Source organism: Arabidopsis lyrata (genome assembly GCF_000004255.2).
Source record: "Arabidopsis lyrata subsp. lyrata unplaced genomic scaffold ARALYscaffold_5, whole genome shotgun sequence".
NCBI classification, from domain to species: Eukaryota; Viridiplantae; Streptophyta; class Magnoliopsida; order Brassicales; family Brassicaceae; genus Arabidopsis; species Arabidopsis lyrata.
The window spans coordinates 19,171,692-19,190,313 of NW_003302551.1; the positions used below are offsets into that span (position 1 = coordinate 19,171,692).

Below are 18,622 nucleotides of genomic sequence, written 5' to 3' on the forward strand. Positions count from 1 at the left end.
TTTTAGTTGTAAGAAGAAGAAATCTTTATTTGAAGTTTGCGTTTGGCATTAATACTTAAACATAGTTCTTGGATCAGATGGATTACATACTCCACATTGCACATTTGACTTCGACTAAAGATCTGAATCAGATTTGAAGGAAATCAGAGTGTGGCATTGAGAGTTCCAACTAGTGATACTTTATAAACTTTTAAAGTCATGAAATCATAAATAGTCAAATCAAATCTAACATATGGAGACGAAAAAACAAAACCTGAGGTTCAAATTACATACGGGAGATCAGAAGAGGGACAGAAGCAGGAGCTTCCTCTTCCATCTCATGTTCAAGCTCTCCATAGCGCTCAAGCACACGCATCCTGCAGTCTTCAGCTGCCAGCACTCCGGTTGAATAAGCACCGTGCACTGACCCTGGGTAGCTCGAGCTAGTGGCTTCCCCCGCAAAGAATAGATTATCCAATGGCACTCTCAGTCTCTCATAGAGGTCGTGAGGTTTGTTCACAATGTCATAGCTATATGATCCCAATGAATTGATGTCTGATCCCCACCTTGATACCAAATAATTTATCTGCCAACAAAACCCATTAGAGCTTGTACACTGGCAAAGCAAAATATATAGATATATAGATTAGAGCAGTACCGGTGAAGATGCATCTGGAAGAATTTTCTGGAGTTGCGAAAAGGCAAAATTTGCAGCTGATTCATCAGACTTTTTCTCTATGTCTCTAGCGAGCTGACCAGCCGGCATGTAAACAAGGACAGGATGGCTTGTGGCTTTATGCAGGTTCAAGAAATAACTGCATCCGTAGGAAGTTTCTGCAACCACTCCTAGAAACTCTACGTTTGGCCAAAAGACATTGTCAAAGTGCAGTATGATCTTGTTCTCGATTCCTACACCGAGATCGTTGATAGCTTCTTGTTTCCACTGTGGAAGCTTTGGTTCGAATGTTATCATTCCTGACTTTAGGACTCCAAGAGGAAGAGCAATGACTGCAGCATCCGCAACAAACGTGTCTCCTTTCTCTGTAGTCACCTTCACTCCACTATAGCGCCTTACAATCTTGGTAACCCTGACAAAACAAAAGGCCATAATAAGGTTTACCTGAAGACTCGTTAAATGATGGAAACTCCTTTGACAAATGAAACGTACCTGTGGCTTAGTCGTATATCAAGACCTTTCGAGAGAGTGTTGATTACAGGGCGATACCCTCTAACCATAAGACCATGTCCACCAGGCAATAGTTCTTCCTGCGAATGTTTCAATTAATAAATCAATAAACTGGAACCTACCTCAACCACTAATCCGAAGACAGACACAAATTTAGTAACAAACCTGGTCCCAACACTTAGCCGAGATGGTTTCAGCATCAGCAGCAAACCATCCTTCCATGCGGCACAAGTACCACTGAAGCACATTGTGAGCAAGCCCCTCCAACCTAGAGTGAAAAATCCAATTAAGTATGCAACAAATGTGAAAGTGGATAAGTAACAAAATCAAAGTATTGAGTTGAGACAATATGTTTTCGTACCTCAATTCAGGGTTCCTCTTGAATACAATAGAAAAGGCTTGAGCTATTGACATGTCTTCGTCCTGCTCATCCCTAACTTTAGAGATCTGCAATTGTGAAACAACTATCTTTATAAATCAAAGACACGCAACATCGATAAAACAGAAAAAGAAAGAAACTGGACACCAAGTACACACCTCTTCCAGAATGTGCTCAAAATTTTCGCCAACTTTTGTAACCAACTCTTGAGGAACTTGGTTGCCAGCCTTATCGAATAGAGCATAGCTGCAGGAAACAGAATTGCACATGAGTCTCCAACAAAGAGAGAAGATTAGTTAAGATTTACATTTGGAGTATCCAAAACTGTTGTACAGACCTCTCAAGATCGTGATCATACAAAACCGAATTGTCACCACTAGTACGATAAAGGGGTAATCCTAATCTACCAATTACTGCAGCCAAAGGATTCTCTTTACAGACACCATGCAACCTGTAACAAAACGTTATTGCTTAGTTAGCATCGATGCAAAAGATCCAAACATCAATCAATGAGAAAGAAAGATTGAAGGAGCCATGATATTACCAAGATGCACCAAGATCAACTGGAAAACCGAATGAGTAATCGGTGTGGACTCGTCCACCAATTCTATCACGAGACTCCAATACCACAACCTGAAAAAAGCAAGAACGCACAAGTAATAAGACCCTGCACTTAAATCATAACATTTGTAATCTTAAGATTGCATTACTCGTGTTACAGACCTGAAAGGAAGCATCTTGAAGAGTGCGAGCAGCTGAAATTCCAGCCATACCACCTCCAATCACTATCACTGAAGGTGATCTCTTCTTCTTCATCTTCTCGTCTGTTGAGACACAAATAGCTGAAACAACAACAACATATGAAACAGTTCAGGGCACAACAGAAAAATAATATCGTAACAAGGGCACAACAAACTGAGAGAGGGCAACAAAACAAACTCGGATTCATGTAATAAAATTGAATAACTAATATTAAAAGAAAAAAAAAAACCTAAATTCATTATCAGATAAAGGATTAAGATTTCAAAGAACCAAAAATCATACGAAGTTAAGATGATACCTTTACGCAGCTGACGATTAGTTTTGCCTCCGGACTCCATGATTCAACAATGATCAGACTAATTACTCACGGGATTATTAAAATTAGTATTATTATTATAATTCAGCGATAAAGGATCTAACGATTTCTGCTCAAAAAGAAAGAGCGAAATCGGCAATTGAGGAGAAAAACTAAGAATTGAAATCAGAAGACACGTATTAGTGAAGTAGCTTGAAATCGATGAATTAAAACCTAGTTTTCCAAAAAAATTCATGCGATTTTCTCTTATCAGTTTCTTCCACAGAGATCAACGAAGATCAGATTCGAATGCGTAATCTGAAGCAAACAATGAGGAACAAATCGAATTATCAAAGAGCGATAGAAAGAGAGAGGCTCAGGAGTCGCAGCTTTTTCTATTAATAATCGTATTGGTTTGAGACTGCTGATGTGTACGATAGTTATTGGTTGCCTTAATTAATCATATTTTATACGCTTTTATTTTCTACAACAAAAAATAGAACCTACGCGCTCGAGTATGTAATTGGAATATACTCGCTCCAGTTATAAGACACGTGTCACTTTAGAAAGACAGAATCGGTAACTAGAAATCGAGTTAGATTAGGACATTAGGTAGGTATGGGACTCGTTACGTACGAATCGTGGTGGAGTAAATCACGTTAGCGTTTTCCGTTTTTTCCCTTCTTATTAACGTATGCGTTTTGAGCATTAATATGGCCTTATTATGTTCATAGACCTAAAAAGCCCATGATAATGTCAAATTCAGGCCCAGTTTATCCTTTTGCTACTGTTTTTTCTGAACCCTTTGAGTTGAGAACATATCAATATTGATACAAAATATAAAAATATTGATACATTTATCTTTAGGTACTCAACACTTGATTGATATAATTTAACTGTTTAATATAAGTTATAAGTATAAGACTACCTTATTAGATCTATATAATACACTTGTTTAAGTTTCATGCTTAGGCGACCAAAAATAATAAAAATCATTGTCTAGTAAGAATAATCCCGGAGGAAAATTATATGCCACGTCAGGCTATTTTACCCATATGAAGACTGTCGGTGGTCGCCGGTGCCGACAGTTGACTTTGCGGTCCCGCCGGAGATCCAAATCCCAACATGTCTGCTGGCGGTTGCACGGCCTGCATTAATTTAAACATGACACGTCAGATATTAAATAAAATATATTTATCTTTCCTCGTTTTGGAACTGACCTGATTCGCCGCCAGCGACATCTGGGGAAACCCGCCCATGTACCTAGCGAGCTGCTCCGATAAGATTTGGTTCTGTGTTTGGAGCTGAAACTGTACCGGGGTTTGGCATACTAAACCGGGATGATTCTGTGGAGCGGACCGGTTCATAACCGGGAATTGAGGCAATTGCATCTGACTTTGCATAGCCATCTGATTAATGTATGGAGATGATTGTACGCCGGGAAACATCATCGGAGTAGTTGCTGCTGCAGCCGCTGCGGCCATTCCACTTCCCATCCACATCACTTGGAGTTGCATTTGAAGTGATTTCAAGTAATCAATTGCTTCATCCAATATCGAAGCTTTATCTGTCTACACACAAAAAAAAAAAAGACAAAACATAACCAAACACACAATTAATCATTCTCTATTAGAACTTAGAAGAATCAGTTTCAGCTTAATTAACTCAGTTTTTTTTGTGATGAAAAAAACTTACTTTGCTGCAGTGAGGTATGAGTTCTTGAAGAGCTTTCATTCTTTCATTGATCCGGTCTCTCCTCCTCTATAATAAACAAAGATCAGACAACCATGTATCAGAATTAGACTTCAGAGTTATGCAAATTTATTATAACTGAATTGTTGATCAAGTAGTTAGAAAGAGCATATGTATACCCTTTCTGAGAGATTATGAACTTCAGCTGCACGGCTTCTTCGAGTAGATCCTGACCGTTGGCTCGATTTGTTACCCATGGCTTGATCATCGGTTGAGGTCAAACCTATATCTGATTGAGACACAGATTCCTGATCAGCATCCATTACATGTTTTCTTTTACGGTCAATGGTTACGCTTCTTCCACTAACGGTTTCTTTGTTGTTCTTTCCGTAGCTGCAACCGGAGGAGCCACCTGACGAAGTGTCAAGTCTTTCTTCGACGTTCTTGCTTCTATCACTCATAGAAACCGGAAGTGTAGTAACTTGATGAATATTGGTAGACTGGTTGCTACCGCAATGGCTTGGTCCGTCTTTTATAACAGAGGATCGGAACTTAGGAGGAGCCATGGCTTGAGCCTCATGCTTAACTGTCTCTTCGATCGTTCGTGGTTTCTCTGGACCGTGGACGTGATCGATCGAAGAGAAGAAATGAGAGGAGAGCTCGGATTCAAAAGGGTCGATGACGTCATCGGGAGGGTAATTGATCCAGGAGACGGTTTCTTGATCTTGAAGAACAGAGTTGCTAGGCTTTTGTACTGTTTCTTGGTTGTCAAGAAAAATGTTGTTGGGTTTTCTTAGGGATTCTTGTTTGTGGGTTTGAACTGACGGTTCTCTACGAGCTTGGCTTTGTAAAACCACTTGACCATCTCTCCACAGTAGCTCCACTAGGTCATCTTCTGGTCTGTCCCAATATATGGATGTTTACATAACATATTCAAATAAACAATTCCTAAATAGATATGATTAAGATGTGAAATTGATATATAATTATGAAATACCTGACTTGGAATATTATATATACCTGGTTGATCTTTTATTAGTGGACATGTGAAAATTATCTTCAAAATTCCAATCAGCAAACACTTGTTCCATGTCAGATCTGTAAAGACACCCAAATAAGAATATATTACTTTTTTTTTGTAAGCGAATAAGAAACGATTTGATTTATAATTAGTATAATGATTAACAGGAGCTTTGAGCAAAAAGGGATGATGAAAGCAATCAACGTAGAAAGGATTGTTCCAAATCCCAACAGTTTAATCATTAGAAAATAATTAAAGCAAACAACCCTCTCTCCAGCAATCTAGGAGGAAATGATTTAATAAGGCAACTAATTCTATATATAGTAAATTCTTACTAACTCAAAGATATAAAAGTAGTTACCAGATTTAGAAGCCTCTGAATGAATGGAAGATATAGCTATATCAATTTTTCTTTTTTTGCTTCACACGTAACAAAATCTAGCAAGGAGAGACAAAAGAAGAACAAAAGATTCTATCTCTCAAACCTTCTCGGTTTTATCTATCATCTAGATAGGGAAATTGTACAGAGAAAGTAAAGTTGAAACAGAACAGAGAACACAGAGAGAGAGAAAGAAGAAAGAGAGGCTAAGGTTCTTCTTGCCAGGTTCAGACAGAAAGGGACAAGAGCTAGGAGGAAGCAGAGAGATTATTACAGCAAGCAAGCGAAGCGAGTGAGCGAGGGGGAGATAATGATTCGGTGGGGGCAATAGTACTGAAACTGATCAGGATGTTCGACACGTGGCGAATTGTCAGGCAACTAGTTAAAGAGTTAGTGAGACCCACCAACTCGGTTGGATTTGTCTGAGAGAGAGAGAGATCTATTGCTCGATTTCTAGAGGTGGTTTCTGATCTGTACCTTATCTGCAACACTCTTGAGAGTCTTGACCAATGATTAAGGGCGTTTTTGTCAAATCATACGCCCCTCTTATGTATGTTTCTCTTTCAGCGAATAGTATCTCAAAAATGGTAAACAAAAATACAAATTGAAGTTCTCTATTTTCTACGATGCTTTGATGAGTTTATATCATCATCTACTAAATGAATATATGAACCGTTTTATCATTATCTGAATTCAATTTCTTGTCAGAGTCTCATTAAAACCCGAGCGTAAATTATCTTGAGAAGTCATCATTTTTTCCCCCGGCAAATTCCACATCGCATTTATGTCACATGTTGACTAGTTATAGCTAAGATCGTAAGTTTTTCGTGTTAATATAAATCTCCAACCGACTGCAAGTCCATAAATCTACATTTTTTTGTTGATTGTGAATTTGGAAGTTATTAAAACCTGATTACTAAAAAGCAATAAAACAACTAATCACAAAAATTTGGATATTAAACAACAGTTTTGAGCCTAAATATGCAATCACAATGTCGTAATGCTAAACCGTGCGTGGACCGTTGTGAGACTTGTTGTCATGGACCACAAACAAACAATGGTCCACCAAAATTATGCTCACATTAATTTCCGAATCCTTATCACAATAATTTAATACTAGTAGTAAATCAATTTCTAACCCTTATCACATCAATCTTATCGTTTAATGTGCATAACCCCTACCGATCGATCTAATGATAGACGACATATTAGTAATGATAGACTGTAGAAAAGATTACATTGCAAGTTACAAGTTGACAGACATATATAGTGGGGGCATTGTGAAACAAAGCATCCACCGAAAGGAGACATTTTCCTTAAAAGTCTCTGGCCCTCATTTGCTTTGTCCACGAAAGAGACGAGTTTGTAATAGCGTCCGTTCAAAGCTATAGAAGGCCATGAGCCAAGTAACTCAGTTTTTGTTTCCAGCCATATAAAATAGTATATTTTAAGATATTCATATTTAAATATCAGTAGTTTAGTGAAAATTGATGAATTTGAAACCTTTTTTTCCGTATGAAAGTTTTTTTTTTTTTTTTTTTTTGGTGTTTGATAATTATTTTGTATGCAATTTGAGAGTTGGATGAACTAGGTTGATAGATGGATTCGTTCGTCGTGGACGATACTTGTAAAAGAAACGTAGTTATCCCAATCAAGTAAAGATGAACACGGTTACATAGATGCCAGCTATAATCCATAAAACCCCAAAACCGATACCATATTTATTTTCTTTTTTTTTTTCTTACTTAAAAAATTGCATTTGACTCAAATTATGCCGTTGTATTTGAATTTATAACTCATGTCGACATATAAGTCGTCGCCTAGTTGGATAATTAATTTCATCTGCTAACCGATATATGAATGAAAGCTATGAATACATTAGATTTCGTCGAAGTAAGGAACGAATCTTCTATCAACATCAATTAAGGAACCATATACAGTATTAGATATTTATGAGTATAGACATATTCGTAGGATGAAGGATAGCATCACATTAATGAAAAATAAAGCCTCGGGATAAAATTGAATTTATCAGAAAAAGCCCCAAAATATTTTTTAATTCATGTGGTCTATAGAGATGCGTTATTGGGCCTCTCCGTTCGGCCCATTTCAGTCCTAAAATATCAGAAAAGGGCCAAACAAAACCCTAACTCTATAAGAGACCGTTCTGAAACCTTCAGGCGGCGGTGGCGGCTATGCAAGAAGACGGGTTAGCGGCGGAGGGTGGTAGGGATGAAAGGCTAGAAGCGGCGGAGAAGTATGTGGAGAAAAAACAACAAAAACTGAGGGGATCATGAAGTTCTTCGTTAAATTATAGTTTTCAATCTGAATTTCAAATCCGCCGCTCGCTTTTTCCCTTCCGCCTTTTCCGTCTCTCCTATCTACTCCGCCGCCGACCTTGTGATGATTACAGATCTGAAGGTCCATACTAGATTATTCAAATATAACTTCTGCTGGAAAAGAAATTTCGAAACTTCTTAGATCAAGATTTCAAAATATTTATTTTCTTATTTTCAGTTTACTTAAATCTTGCAAAAGAACAGAATTCACGAATTTATAAAACCATTTGTTAGCTTAATGGAAACCCTAAATTTCAAAGTCTTTTTTAGTGTGGAAATTACCAAAGCTAAAAAAAAAAAGTTTGGTATCTTTGAAATTTGCAAAGATCAGACACTAAATTTTGAATAATATCTAGTCCACCTAAGTACATTAAAGTTTTATCACATCTACAGAAAATTTGTGAAGAGTATATTACCAGCAGTGTAACATGGGACGGCCATTGCACAAGTTCAAGAACAAAAGAATTAATAATAGTATCTTATTCAATCACAAAATCTTGTTGAATTATTGAATAAAAGAATTTCTATTAATCATAAGTAATTCGTATTTTACAAGTAAAAATTAAGAAAGAATTGTACAGAAGGAATACGAATGTTAATAAATAACTAAGAAAACCTTAAAATCCCCAAAAAGCAAAAGAACCAAAGTCTAGACCACATCAACGGAGGCAGTTTGATGATCAGCTTCTAGGTTTTTGGTTTTCTTGCAAAACAATCCAGCCCATCTCTTCTTAAACTGTAAAATTTCCATCACAATGGCAAACGCTGCAATGCAACAGATTATGGTAGTGTAGGCAATCTTCCAGCCGCTTCCGGGTTGTAAAATTGACAAGCCTTTGTAGATATTGTAGATGCTTAGTACAATCACTATGTATCCTACCGTGTGATGATACCAGTTCCAATATTTTCTGTATTTATGATCCTTGTCCGGTCTTGCTTTGAGCGCAAGTATCTGCAAAAACCCTAAAGCAAATAGAAGCAATCCTATCACGGTATGCAATGTAGTCCTCATCCCGGTATGTCTCGCCATGTAGATTGTTGTTCCTAATCCTCCGATCAAACCGACGAAATAACCCATGGTTTGACACACTACGTGTACATAGAACCATGTGGGGTCTAATACCTCGTAGTTTTTCATATATCTTGCAGCCATAACTCCAATAGGCATGAAAATTCCCCAACTTACTGTATTCACTATTCCATGGATTCGCTTTACCAACAACATGTTTCTGTTAACTGATTTTGTGGTTGTCACTTGTCCGGAAAGCAAATCCAAAGAAGCCATGGATTTGAGATGATCTCCACTCATTGCGTGCATTCCAAGTCTACCTCCTTCCTTCAACGGACCGTCTTGCCATAAGTGATTAACGACGGTTGTGTTAGGAGGCAAGACTAAAGTTGCAAATATCATCATCTCTCCATTAAAATACTCGGCGGATACTTGCATTACACGAAAGCTAAGAGGAGATTCTTGAAGCATAGGAGAGTAGCTATTAATGGAGGAAGTATAAGCACGCATAACACTAGAAGTTGAGTTTCGATAAGCCACAAGTGCTTGAGCTCCCAACATGCCTTTACTCGTCGGGTTTATAGCCCACGCGATCCAACTAGAAGACTCAAGATTGGAGTGACGGTAGGCAATTTCAAGAACTCCGGTTTCTTGAGCATAATTAAAGTGTAGATAAGAGTTTAGCACCGGAAGATCCGTGCACGAGCGAAAGCTTTTTCCGTTGTTGAAGCTGTAAGATTCACATCTAGCATGAAGTCCTTGTTCTGTTGTTGCTGTCGTAAAAGATGGAATCAACACGAACAGACAACACAAAACGACTAACGTGGCTCTCGAAGACAAAGACATGATGATAATTATGATTGTGGCTTTTCTCGGAGAACACTAGGGTTTACGATTTTGGAAGAAGAGATTATGATTTTTTTAGTGCTAGAAGCTTGAGTAGTTTCGCATATTTATAGCGAGTTACATTCAATTCCTATTCCTAGTGTCGTTAGGACTTAGGACTATGTTTTTTTTTTTTTTTTGATAATTAATAATAATTGGATATAATTGTTTCCTTATTTTGGCACTTAAGTTTCCATATATTAATTAATCCAAAAATAAACTTTTCACATCTTTACTATTTCTAATACCATCTCTTTCAGATTTGGAAATTTATAAGGAAATTATCGAAAAAATCTAATCAATTACATTTGTATTTCTTTTCTAAAACATGTGATTAAAATAATTTATAAAAGAAACTGACATTTTCTAAATTATTAAAATTAAATTTCCATAAGATAATCATATATGTTTTAAAAATAAATAAAACAATAGTCTCTTCAAATCAAAATTACCTATCCAATTTAATAAATGAAAGTATTTATAGATTTCAAAAAGTTTGTAGGTTACGTAAGTGCATTATGCATAGGACACGATAATATACACACAGAGGTTAGTTACTGTATACTATTTTTTTTTTTTTTGGCTCATCACGGCAATCTGCTTGCCACAAAAAAGTCAAAAACAAATAATTTTGTTTTGCTTTACTTTTTGTTTGTGTTTACTTGGAATAGTGTCGCAATGGAAAAGTATTAACCTGTTTTCCCGGTCAACTTCTAACGTTATACGTTTCGGGGTGACAAAAAAAAAAGCCTTAATATGTTTTCCAGGGTGTTGAATTAATTAAATGATTGTAATTCAGACCAAGGTTTAGATTATTACTAAAAAAAAAAAAAAAAAAAAAAAAAAAAAAACCTTAATATGGTTGGTCTTTAGTCAAACAGCTTAAAAGAAAACGTAAGGACTCGTTCCTTTACCGTCAAATATACAAAACTCTTCTTATTTTAAAATTGATCTCAAATTGAAAAGTATGGTTTTATAATCGGTCAACTTTAACGACTCTAGTAATTAGTTAATAATACACATTAAGGTGTTATTTATTGGGGATTATATTGGCATGGGTCCATTTTCATAATGCGTTCTTTGAATCTTATAGTATTGTATTAATTGTGACGATGTCTACTTTATCCTAGCATGCGTCTATTAAAGGTGATCGAAGTTTTATTGGTTAAAGACTTTTTTTCAAAGATCTCATTCTTTGGTTTGGAGGTCAAACTACTATATTTTTCTCTTTTTTTTTTTGTGCAAATATTTTTCTCATATTTCTTTATCAATAGATTAAAGCGTAGATACCACTTAAATGTTCGCTATTTGGTCTAATAGTTAAAGAATCCCAATCAAATTCTGTTTTTGTTATGCAGTTTAATTGATGATGACAAATTATAATGTTATAGTTTTTTTCTTTTCCAATCATTTTACTACGACTGAATTTTGTTTGTCTTTTAGAGATTAAATGTTGACAAAGAAAGATCAAAACGTTTTTGAACAAAAAAAGGAGACGAAGAAAGATTAAACCTTTACCGCAAAATGATCACGTTTGCTTACAATCGCACCAAACAGAAAAATTCACCAACCACATTTGTATCTATATAAATATAATCTCATTGACCGTAGCATTTAAGCCACAATAATTCAAAGTTACATAATGTTCTCAAAATTTAATTTCATGAACTTGAATATTATGCAAAAATTAAAATCTACATTTCATATAGAAGACCACAAATCCAAATATGCATTAGATAGATCTATTATTATTATTTTTATTTTTTTGGTCACAAGAGATCTTTTCTTTTATAGTTTTTCTGCCACTACCAAAATTTTCATTGATCTAACTTACAAAACTATATCGTAATTGTCTTAATTATTAACTATTTACATTAATGTTGTTATTGTTATTCAACCTAATTCTTGTTCTCTTTATTCCTTAAAAATATGATGATAAAAATCAAGGGGTTTTAAGACAGAAGAAACGGTAAAAGAAACGAAGTGGATATGAAACCGCGTGAAGAAGAAGATGACTTTAGTCAACAAATATCAACTTATATTTTATTTTCCTCTTTTTCAGTAATCTGACTTCACCAAGATCTCTACTCTGTTCTTTCCTCTTCTTCTTCTTCCTCTCTCTAAGCTTAATTTTCCTCTATTCCTCCAAAATCAAAATCTGCTACAATCGAAACTAATAAAAGCTCAACTTCTGCTTCTGTCACTTTTTATTCCCGGCGACTCCAAGCTTAATCGTCGCCGGCGATTTTTTGTTCTCAAGCATTTATTATCCTAATGTTTTCCAAGTACAGTTTCATTCTTTGTCTTATTTTCTTCTTCGTCACAGCATTTTCCGGCGACTCCAGAGCTCTTGCTGGAAACAATGAGCAGAAGAAGAACATCTCTGGCTTTTCTGGGATTGACTTTCCTAATCCGATGCGTTTCGGTTCTGTTTCTTCTTCCTCAAGCAACGATTGCGGCTTCTCTTCCTCTGAGAACGAACCAACCATGGAACGGACCGGAGAAAACAAGACGGTGAAGTTTCACTTAAAGCGCCGGGAGTCTACGACTACGAAGCACAAAACAGAGAAGACAACAACAAATTCAGTTCTTGAGCTTCAAATCCGAGATCTCACGAGAATTCAGACGCTTCACAAAAGGGTTTTGGCGAAGAAGAACCAAAACACTGTTTCGCAGAAGCAGAAGAAGAAGAATAAAGAAGTCGTTACCACTCCGGTGGCTTCTTCCGTGGAGGAGCAGGCTGGTCAATTGGTGGCAACGCTTGAGTCTGGTATGACTCTCGGTTCTGGCGAGTACTTCATGGACGTGTTGGTTGGTTCGCCACCAAAACACTTCTCCTTGATTCTTGATACAGGGAGTGACCTAAACTGGATTCAATGCTTGCCTTGCCACGACTGTTTCCAGCAAAACGGTGCGTTTTATGATCCTAAAGCCTCTGCTTCTTACAAGAACATAACTTGCAATGACCCAAGATGCAACCTGGTCTCACCACCTGACCCTCCAAAGCCCTGCAAATCAGATAACCAATCATGCCCTTACTACTATTGGTATGGGGATAGCTCCAACACTACCGGAGATTTTGCAGTCGAGACTTTCACGGTTAATCTCACTACAAGTGGAGGGAGCTCGGAGTTGTATAATGTCGAAAACATGATGTTCGGTTGTGGTCATTGGAACCGAGGTCTCTTCCATGGTGCTGCAGGCTTGCTTGGGTTAGGAAGAGGCCCGCTTTCGTTTTCCTCTCAGCTTCAGTCTCTTTATGGTCATTCCTTCTCATATTGCCTTGTTGATAGAAATAGCGATACCAATGTTAGTAGCAAATTGATTTTTGGGGAAGACAAGGATTTGTTGAGCCATCCGAATCTGAACTTCACTTCTTTCGTAGCCAGGAAAGAAAACCTCGTCGACACATTTTACTACGTACAGATCAAATCCATTATAGTCGCGGGAGAAGTTCTAAACATACCTGAAGAAACATGGAATATCTCATCAGATGGCGCTGGAGGGACAATCATTGATTCAGGTACAACCTTAAGTTATTTCGCGGAACCTGCATATGAATTCATCAAGAACAAGATAGCAGAGAAAGCGAAAGGGAAGTACCCGGTTTATAGAGATTTCCCAATCCTAGATCCTTGTTTCAACGTCTCTGGCATCGATAGCATTCAGCTGCCAGAGCTTGGGATTGCTTTTGCAGATGGCGCGGTTTGGAACTTCCCGACCGAGAATTCTTTCATATGGTTGAATGAGGATTTGGTTTGCTTGGCAATTCTTGGAACTCCCAAATCAGCCTTTTCAATCATTGGAAATTACCAGCAGCAGAATTTTCATATACTATATGATACAAAGAGGTCCAGGCTCGGGTATGCACCTACAAAGTGTGCAGATATATAACCTTTCTTGTCAATTATACATATTTTAAGTCCATCAAAGCAACTGTACACACAATAAGAACAGATTCATTTTTTTTTCCCTTTAGATTTTTTCATTCTTTAGGATATTCCTTTAAACATGTATTGAACTAAGATCATACCAAACTAATGTACTTATTCAAACTTCATTTCTAAATACAAAGTTGAGTTAATTTTGCTTGCTAACTGCATTTTCTCAAACTCTATAGTTTAACATCAATGACAATTGAATTTGTAATCTCTGCAATTGCCAAAGTTTGATAGTAATCCCTGAATAGTTTGTCAAGTTAAAAGGCAAGGGAATTGTCAAATCATCGCCTTTATTGATCCAATGTGAAAGAAATCCAAAAGTCTAGAGGAATTGGAAACTAAGGAAGCTTAAGGATAAGGCAGAACACAAACCGTACAAAAGAAATCGGATTATGTACCTGAGAAAGGTCGGAGTCTCGGAGAAGAGAGTTGCAGAAAGAGGTGTCTCTGTTTTACATCGACGCGAAGAAGAAGAAGAAGGGTTTGATAATTGGGTGAAGACGGAAAGAAAACTCAATGCCATTGATTTTCACAGCAAATCAAGCTTAACATATGATTTTTGACTTCAAAAAAAAAAATTAGACAATTATTTTTCTAGTTAATTCGTTTTAGTCACTTCATTTTCCACTTCTCACAATAATTAATAACTTCATTTTCTAGTTAAATCTTAATTAAAGAGATACTGATAACTTTATGAATTTTTTTGCCAAGTTTAAAATCTATGATAATATGTATTTTTTTCTCCATATTTAACTTCATTACAAAATTAAAAATACTAGTTTAATTTGTAGTATCTAATCAAATAAAAGTTTCCATTGAGCATATCATTTTTTGAAAAGGTTAACTGTAGATTTTAGCTATACATATTTACAGATATTAAATTGAATAACAAATAATGTTAGGAGGACAATATCATATTAATAATTTTAGCTATATTTACACTTTTACTATTGATACTAGTAGTAATTTAAGCAACAGAAATTAATTTATTTATTTATTTCTGGCGGTAATTGTTGTATATTCTAGTCTCTCTAGTATGCCGTACCACTTGTAGCAAATAAATTTAATAAATATATTGTGCTGTCTGCTGTCCAGAAAATATATAAATTATTTTTATTTTTGTCTCTCAGACCAGACCCAACCCATCTCCTACAACCATCTGTCTCGGTGGTGTTCTTTGATCCTCTCTCTTACAAACCTAAAATCTCGGCATTCGATCTCTGGGGAGGATCGACAAGAAAGAGAGGATTCACGATGACGATCTTATTAGCGACGCTTTTCGAATCCACCAAGGATAAATGCTATGCCCCAAGCTTCATCGCCGTCAATCTCTCTCTGGCTTTTATCGATGCCGCTCTTGCTTTCATCGCATTCCTTCAGGTTCTGAGGATTCTGATTATAGTTTTTCTTCTTCTTAAGGTTTCGTTTTTCCTGGAAACAAAAACGATTTGATTTCTGAATGCTAGATTTTGTGAGACCGCTTTGGCCTGTGAAGCATTGTGCTGAATTTGGTCTTTTAGAATTCGATTTGATGTGAGATTATTGATTCTTGTTGTTGAATTTAATGAATGGGTTGATTTCAGTCTTTTAGACTTGTGTGTCTGTTGTTCATGTGGTTGACCATTAAGTTTCAGGTCAACTCTATGAATTAACTCACGGAATCTCAATTGTGTTTGTGTAGAATGAGAGATTTGATTCAGGGAATCTGAATCTGATATGAATTAGCATTAGAAAGTAGAATCTTTTCTTTTTTAAAGTGCAGTGAGTGTAGATTAAGATGTCTATGTAGCTTTAGACTTTGAAGTACTTCAAAAAAGGTCTTATTCTCTTCTTTTTTTTTGTGGGGTTTGGCTTATAAGATTTATCTTGGCTGCCTACTTCTTTCAGTTATCTCGATTTCACAGGCGGAATAAACAAGTTGGATGGACTCGGCAAAAAGTAATTCTTTTCATCTTTCTGTTTCTTATGAATCCCAATTTAGGCTCTATGTTGTTGTTATATGGATTTAATTCTTGTTACTTGTTATGATGTGTATCTGACACATCCATCAAATGAAAATTGCAGGTACTTCATCTTATGATTGGTTCTTCAAACACTGGTAAACCCTCGGGGCATTCATTATATAGGCAACAAAGATAATTGGGGAAAGTTGCAGCATGTGAATAAGGTCTCTCTATCCTAATCTATTGGCAGGTTCTGTCGTTTATTTCGTTGCTGCGATTATAGCGACTTGCACGAGGTGGCATCATTGGTCTAACGCATTAGGTTTTCTACTCATGGGTAAAAATTCCACTCCTTTGTTAAGGTTTGTGTATGTTTTTCATTGATTTCTCCTATAGTTAATTCCCTTATGAATCAAATTGTACTTGCAGCCTTTCCCAAAATTCTGTTTCTGGCAACTTTTCTCCTGCTTCTCTCTTTCTGGTATTTATATTCTCAATACTCTCATCATATTGTGTTGTTCCTGATTATTCTATCGGAATAATGATCTGAGTAAGAAAATGATACTTCTTAATGTTATAGGGTAGATGTTTGCCATCAGGGAAATGGAGAGGAGGATGATGATGATGATGAAGAGAATAGCATCCAACAAGTTTTGCTTGAAAAAAGCAACACCAAGCCAGGTTCTTCGAATGCAAGTGATCGTAGAAAGTGTTGCTCTTTCCATGGTATTCATGTTGGAACCCGTCAGAAGTTTGTCGTTGCGGTATGGGATACTTTTGGTTTTGTGCGTTAACCACTAGCAGAGTCATTTCTGTGAGATCTTTACAAAAATGTTTATCTTTTTGCTAGGCGGTTATTCTTGTGTTCATCTTAATGATATCATTTGCAATTCTTATCTGGATCGCTTCCGGAAAAAATCCTATGAATTCTTCATTATTGGCTGAGGTATGTGCTATTCCTCTGCACATTGAAAGAATATTTCCTCTTTCACCAAGTTCTTAAGCTCGAGAAGTAGAAGACTTTTGTTGATATTGTTTCTGGTTTTATGATAAATTCACTTCCTTATGTAGGTGTATGTCGATATTTTTGCTGCAATAATCCTAATCACGGGAGGAGGAATATGCTTCTATGGTAAGTGATTTCTTCAGTTCTTTTCTGCTTTCAGCTATTCATACTTTTCTTGTAGCATTTCGTGAGATGCTTTGGTCAGTGGTTTACAGGCTTATTGCTATGATTGAACAGCCTAGATTCACAAACCCTTTTGTGTTCTTTCTTGTTCTTTAGGCCTGCGTCTGCTCTTTAATCTAAGAAAGGTGCGGTCTGAACAAGTTTCAGCAGAGATGCGTAAGGTAATTACTGATTCTTATTGGCTCCTGAAGCTTTTCTTTCCTTGCACATGTCAGTCGAATCCTTACACCGAAGAGCATTTTAACCATTTATAGGTATCGGGTTTAGCAGGCGTCTCAGTTGTTTGCTTCACTGTTAGCTCTTTAATCGCTCTTCTCACACACATTCCAGTAAGTCATTATCACTCAAAAAAGTATGTCTGTAAACCGAAACCTAACATTTGTCGATACGCTTAACCAAAAACAATCTTTGATCTCAGCTCTTCTATCATTGGAACCCAAGCAAATTACACGGCATCAAAGCATTGGTTCTTCTGATCATATACTATTTCATAGGTGAATGATTTTTTCTTTCGTTTGTGGTTATATCAAATGCAGTATTATTGATAAGATCGCTTTTTGACAGGTTTCACTGTACCATTGGCTTTCGTTTTATGGGTATTGCGGGAGTTACCCCCTCAAAACATTGTGAGTAGACAAGAAGATACCAGAAGGATTACTTATGTCAACTATGAAACTGTTGCAAGGCAACCTCCACAGGACTGGGCCTCCACTACAGTGTCGAAAAATCAGGTACACAATTCTCTTGATGAACATCCAAATTAGGAAGTCATGTCGACCCACAAAAGGAGTTTTGTTGTCAGCTGTAAAATGCATGCATGATGCATCAGCTATAAATCGAAGCACACCACAATATTTATTGCTAACTAACTCTTTTAAGATGACAAAAACTCAAACCGAATGCGCACTTTTAAGATAGATTCAATGTTGAGAGCATTCAAGAAAGGTTTGAAAGAATCGCGGTCTGAACATGAATACATAGTTGAATGTTGAAACACTACGAAAAATCCTCAAGTGAGATAGTAGTTTTCACTCTGTTAGTGACTTCTGAGGTTGTTTCAGAGTTCTTCTTTATCAACCATAGATTGTTTAGGGAGGTCACTTAACATGTTTTTGGTACGGACACGATGGTGCAGGTTTCTAAAGCAAGTCCTATATGAACGAAAGAATCGTTATAAGCATTGACCTGAAGCAAAAATCCGCCAATTTACTCTTCTAGTTACCGGGAAAAAGCCTCGTTGGATTGCGGAATGGTAGTTAGGCCGAATGTGTTGTGTTGTGCTGGAGTGAATGAAAGTGGTAACAAGCTCTCGTTTTCTTCTCTCTATGTCGCCTTGGAAGACAAAAAATTTGTTTATAAGATAGAAAGGGAGGTTTTAATCTGAGAAAGCTCTGTAAATATTAACTTTTGATTGCAGTTTTTAGTTTTAGGTGCATCATGTGTTGGAACTTGTGGATGGGATATAAAATGTGTTCTAAGGAAGAAGATATAAATTTTGTCTTCCTTTCTAAACAGCGTCGTTTAACTGCTTTTTTATTATTTGCAAATACGACGACGCACCGTTCTGATTTAAACGCTGGCGTATTGACGTTTGGGACTGAACGCCGCCGTTGAAGAAAGATA

At 36.6% G+C, this 18,622-nt stretch overlaps 5 protein-coding genes across 6 annotated transcripts; 2 read left to right on the plus strand and 3 right to left on the minus strand.

The window, feature by feature from the left end:
• Positions 1 to 109: 109 nt before the first annotated feature.
• Positions 110 to 3,155, minus strand: LOC9314325 (polyamine oxidase 3). Its single transcript, XM_021024864.1, has 10 exons — positions 2,605 to 3,155; positions 2,268 to 2,386; positions 2,089 to 2,177; positions 1,882 to 1,995; positions 1,703 to 1,790; positions 1,527 to 1,612; positions 1,331 to 1,433; positions 1,148 to 1,245; positions 638 to 1,067; positions 110 to 565 (listed from the first exon to the last, which is right to left on the minus strand). The coding sequence occupies exons 1-10, from the start codon at positions 2,642 to 2,644 to the stop codon at positions 266 to 268; spliced, it is 1,467 nt and encodes a 488-aa protein (XP_020880523.1). The 5' UTR covers positions 2,645 to 3,155; the 3' UTR covers positions 110 to 265.
• A 265-nt stretch (positions 3,156 to 3,420) lies between these two features.
• LOC9314326 (transcription factor PIF5) lies at positions 3,421 to 6,324 on the minus strand. The gene is made up of 6 exons (XM_002878212.2): positions 5,676 to 6,324; positions 5,314 to 5,391; positions 4,473 to 5,193; positions 4,297 to 4,362; positions 3,822 to 4,172; positions 3,421 to 3,749 (listed from the first exon to the last, which is right to left on the minus strand). Exons 2-6 carry the CDS (start codon positions 5,382 to 5,384, stop codon positions 3,639 to 3,641), a joined length of 1,320 nt encoding a protein of 439 aa, XP_002878258.1. The 5' UTR covers positions 5,385 to 5,391; positions 5,676 to 6,324; the 3' UTR covers positions 3,421 to 3,638.
• Positions 6,325 to 7,709: 1,385 nt separating this feature from the next.
• Positions 7,710 to 10,147, minus strand: LOC9314327 (cytochrome b561 and DOMON domain-containing protein At3g59070). Its single transcript, XM_021024902.1, has one exon. It carries the CDS (start codon positions 9,885 to 9,887, stop codon positions 8,682 to 8,684), a length of 1,206 nt encoding a protein of 401 aa, XP_020880561.1. The 5' UTR covers positions 9,888 to 10,147; the 3' UTR covers positions 7,710 to 8,681.
• A 1,660-nt stretch (positions 10,148 to 11,807) lies between these two features.
• LOC9314328 (aspartic proteinase nepenthesin-2) lies at positions 11,808 to 14,020 on the plus strand. Its single transcript, XM_021024845.1, has one exon. The coding sequence runs from the start codon at positions 12,201 to 12,203 to the stop codon at positions 13,818 to 13,820; it is 1,620 nt and encodes a 539-aa protein (XP_020880504.1). The 5' UTR covers positions 11,808 to 12,200; the 3' UTR covers positions 13,821 to 14,020.
• Positions 14,021 to 14,943: 923 nt separating this feature from the next.
• Positions 14,944 to 18,513, plus strand: LOC9312556 (tobamovirus multiplication protein 1). Of its 2 annotated transcripts, none has more exons than XM_021024908.1 (13): positions 14,944 to 15,247; positions 15,755 to 15,805; positions 15,932 to 15,965; positions 16,061 to 16,147; positions 16,240 to 16,291; positions 16,391 to 16,574; positions 16,661 to 16,756; positions 16,882 to 16,942; positions 17,096 to 17,160; positions 17,254 to 17,328; positions 17,418 to 17,493; positions 17,564 to 17,730; positions 18,135 to 18,513. In XM_021024908.1, the coding sequence occupies exons 1-13, from the start codon at positions 15,122 to 15,124 to the stop codon at positions 18,156 to 18,158; spliced, it is 1,098 nt and encodes a 365-aa protein (XP_020880567.1). In that variant the 5' UTR covers positions 14,944 to 15,121; the 3' UTR covers positions 18,159 to 18,513. The 2 variants fall into 2 exon arrangements, with proteins under 2 accessions (XP_020880567.1, XP_020880568.1); XM_021024909.1 differs by having other exon boundaries at positions 14,981 to 15,247; positions 15,727 to 15,805.
• Positions 18,514 to 18,622: the final 109 nt, after the last annotated feature.

Excerpts from the sequence above, each read along its gene's own strand:
- LOC9314327 (XM_021024902.1), bottom strand. The coding sequence starts at position 9,887 with ATGTCTTTGTCTTCGAGAGCCACGTTAGTCGTTTTGTGTTGTCTGTTC.
- LOC9314325 (XM_021024864.1), bottom strand. The coding sequence starts at position 2,644 with ATGGAGTCCGGAGGCAAAACTAATCGTCAGCTGCGTAAAG. Across the intron at positions 1,246-1,330 it reads CGGCTAAGTGTTGGGACCAG|GAAGAACTATTGCCTGGTGG; the intron begins GTTTGTTACTAA and ends AAACATTCGCAG. Across the intron at positions 566-637 it reads TTCCAGATGCATCTTCACCG|ATAAATTATTTGGTATCAAG; the intron begins GTACTGCTCTAA and ends TTTTGTTGGCAG.
- LOC9314328 (XM_021024845.1), top strand. The coding sequence starts at position 12,201 with ATGTTTTCCAAGTACAGTTTCATTCTTTGTCTTATTTTCTTCTTCGTC.
- LOC9312556 (XM_021024908.1), top strand. The coding sequence starts at position 15,122 with ATGACGATCTTATTAGCGACGCTTTTCGAATCCACCAAGGATAAATGC. Across the intron at positions 16,575-16,660 it reads GTCAGAAGTTTGTCGTTGCG|GCGGTTATTCTTGTGTTCAT; the intron begins GTATGGGATACT and ends TCTTTTTGCTAG. Across the intron at positions 16,943-17,095 it reads AGGAGGAATATGCTTCTATG|GCCTGCGTCTGCTCTTTAAT; the intron begins GTAAGTGATTTC and ends CTTGTTCTTTAG.
- LOC9314326 (XM_002878212.2), bottom strand. The coding sequence starts at position 5,384 with ATGGAACAAGTGTTTGCTGATTGGAATTTTGAAGATAATTTTCACATG. Across the intron at positions 4,363-4,472 it reads TTCATAATCTCTCAGAAAGG|AGGAGGAGAGACCGGATCAA; the intron begins GTATACATATGC and ends TGTTTATTATAG. Across the intron at positions 4,173-4,296 it reads TCATACCTCACTGCAGCAAA|ACAGATAAAGCTTCGATATT; the intron begins GTAAGTTTTTTT and ends TTTTGTGTGTAG.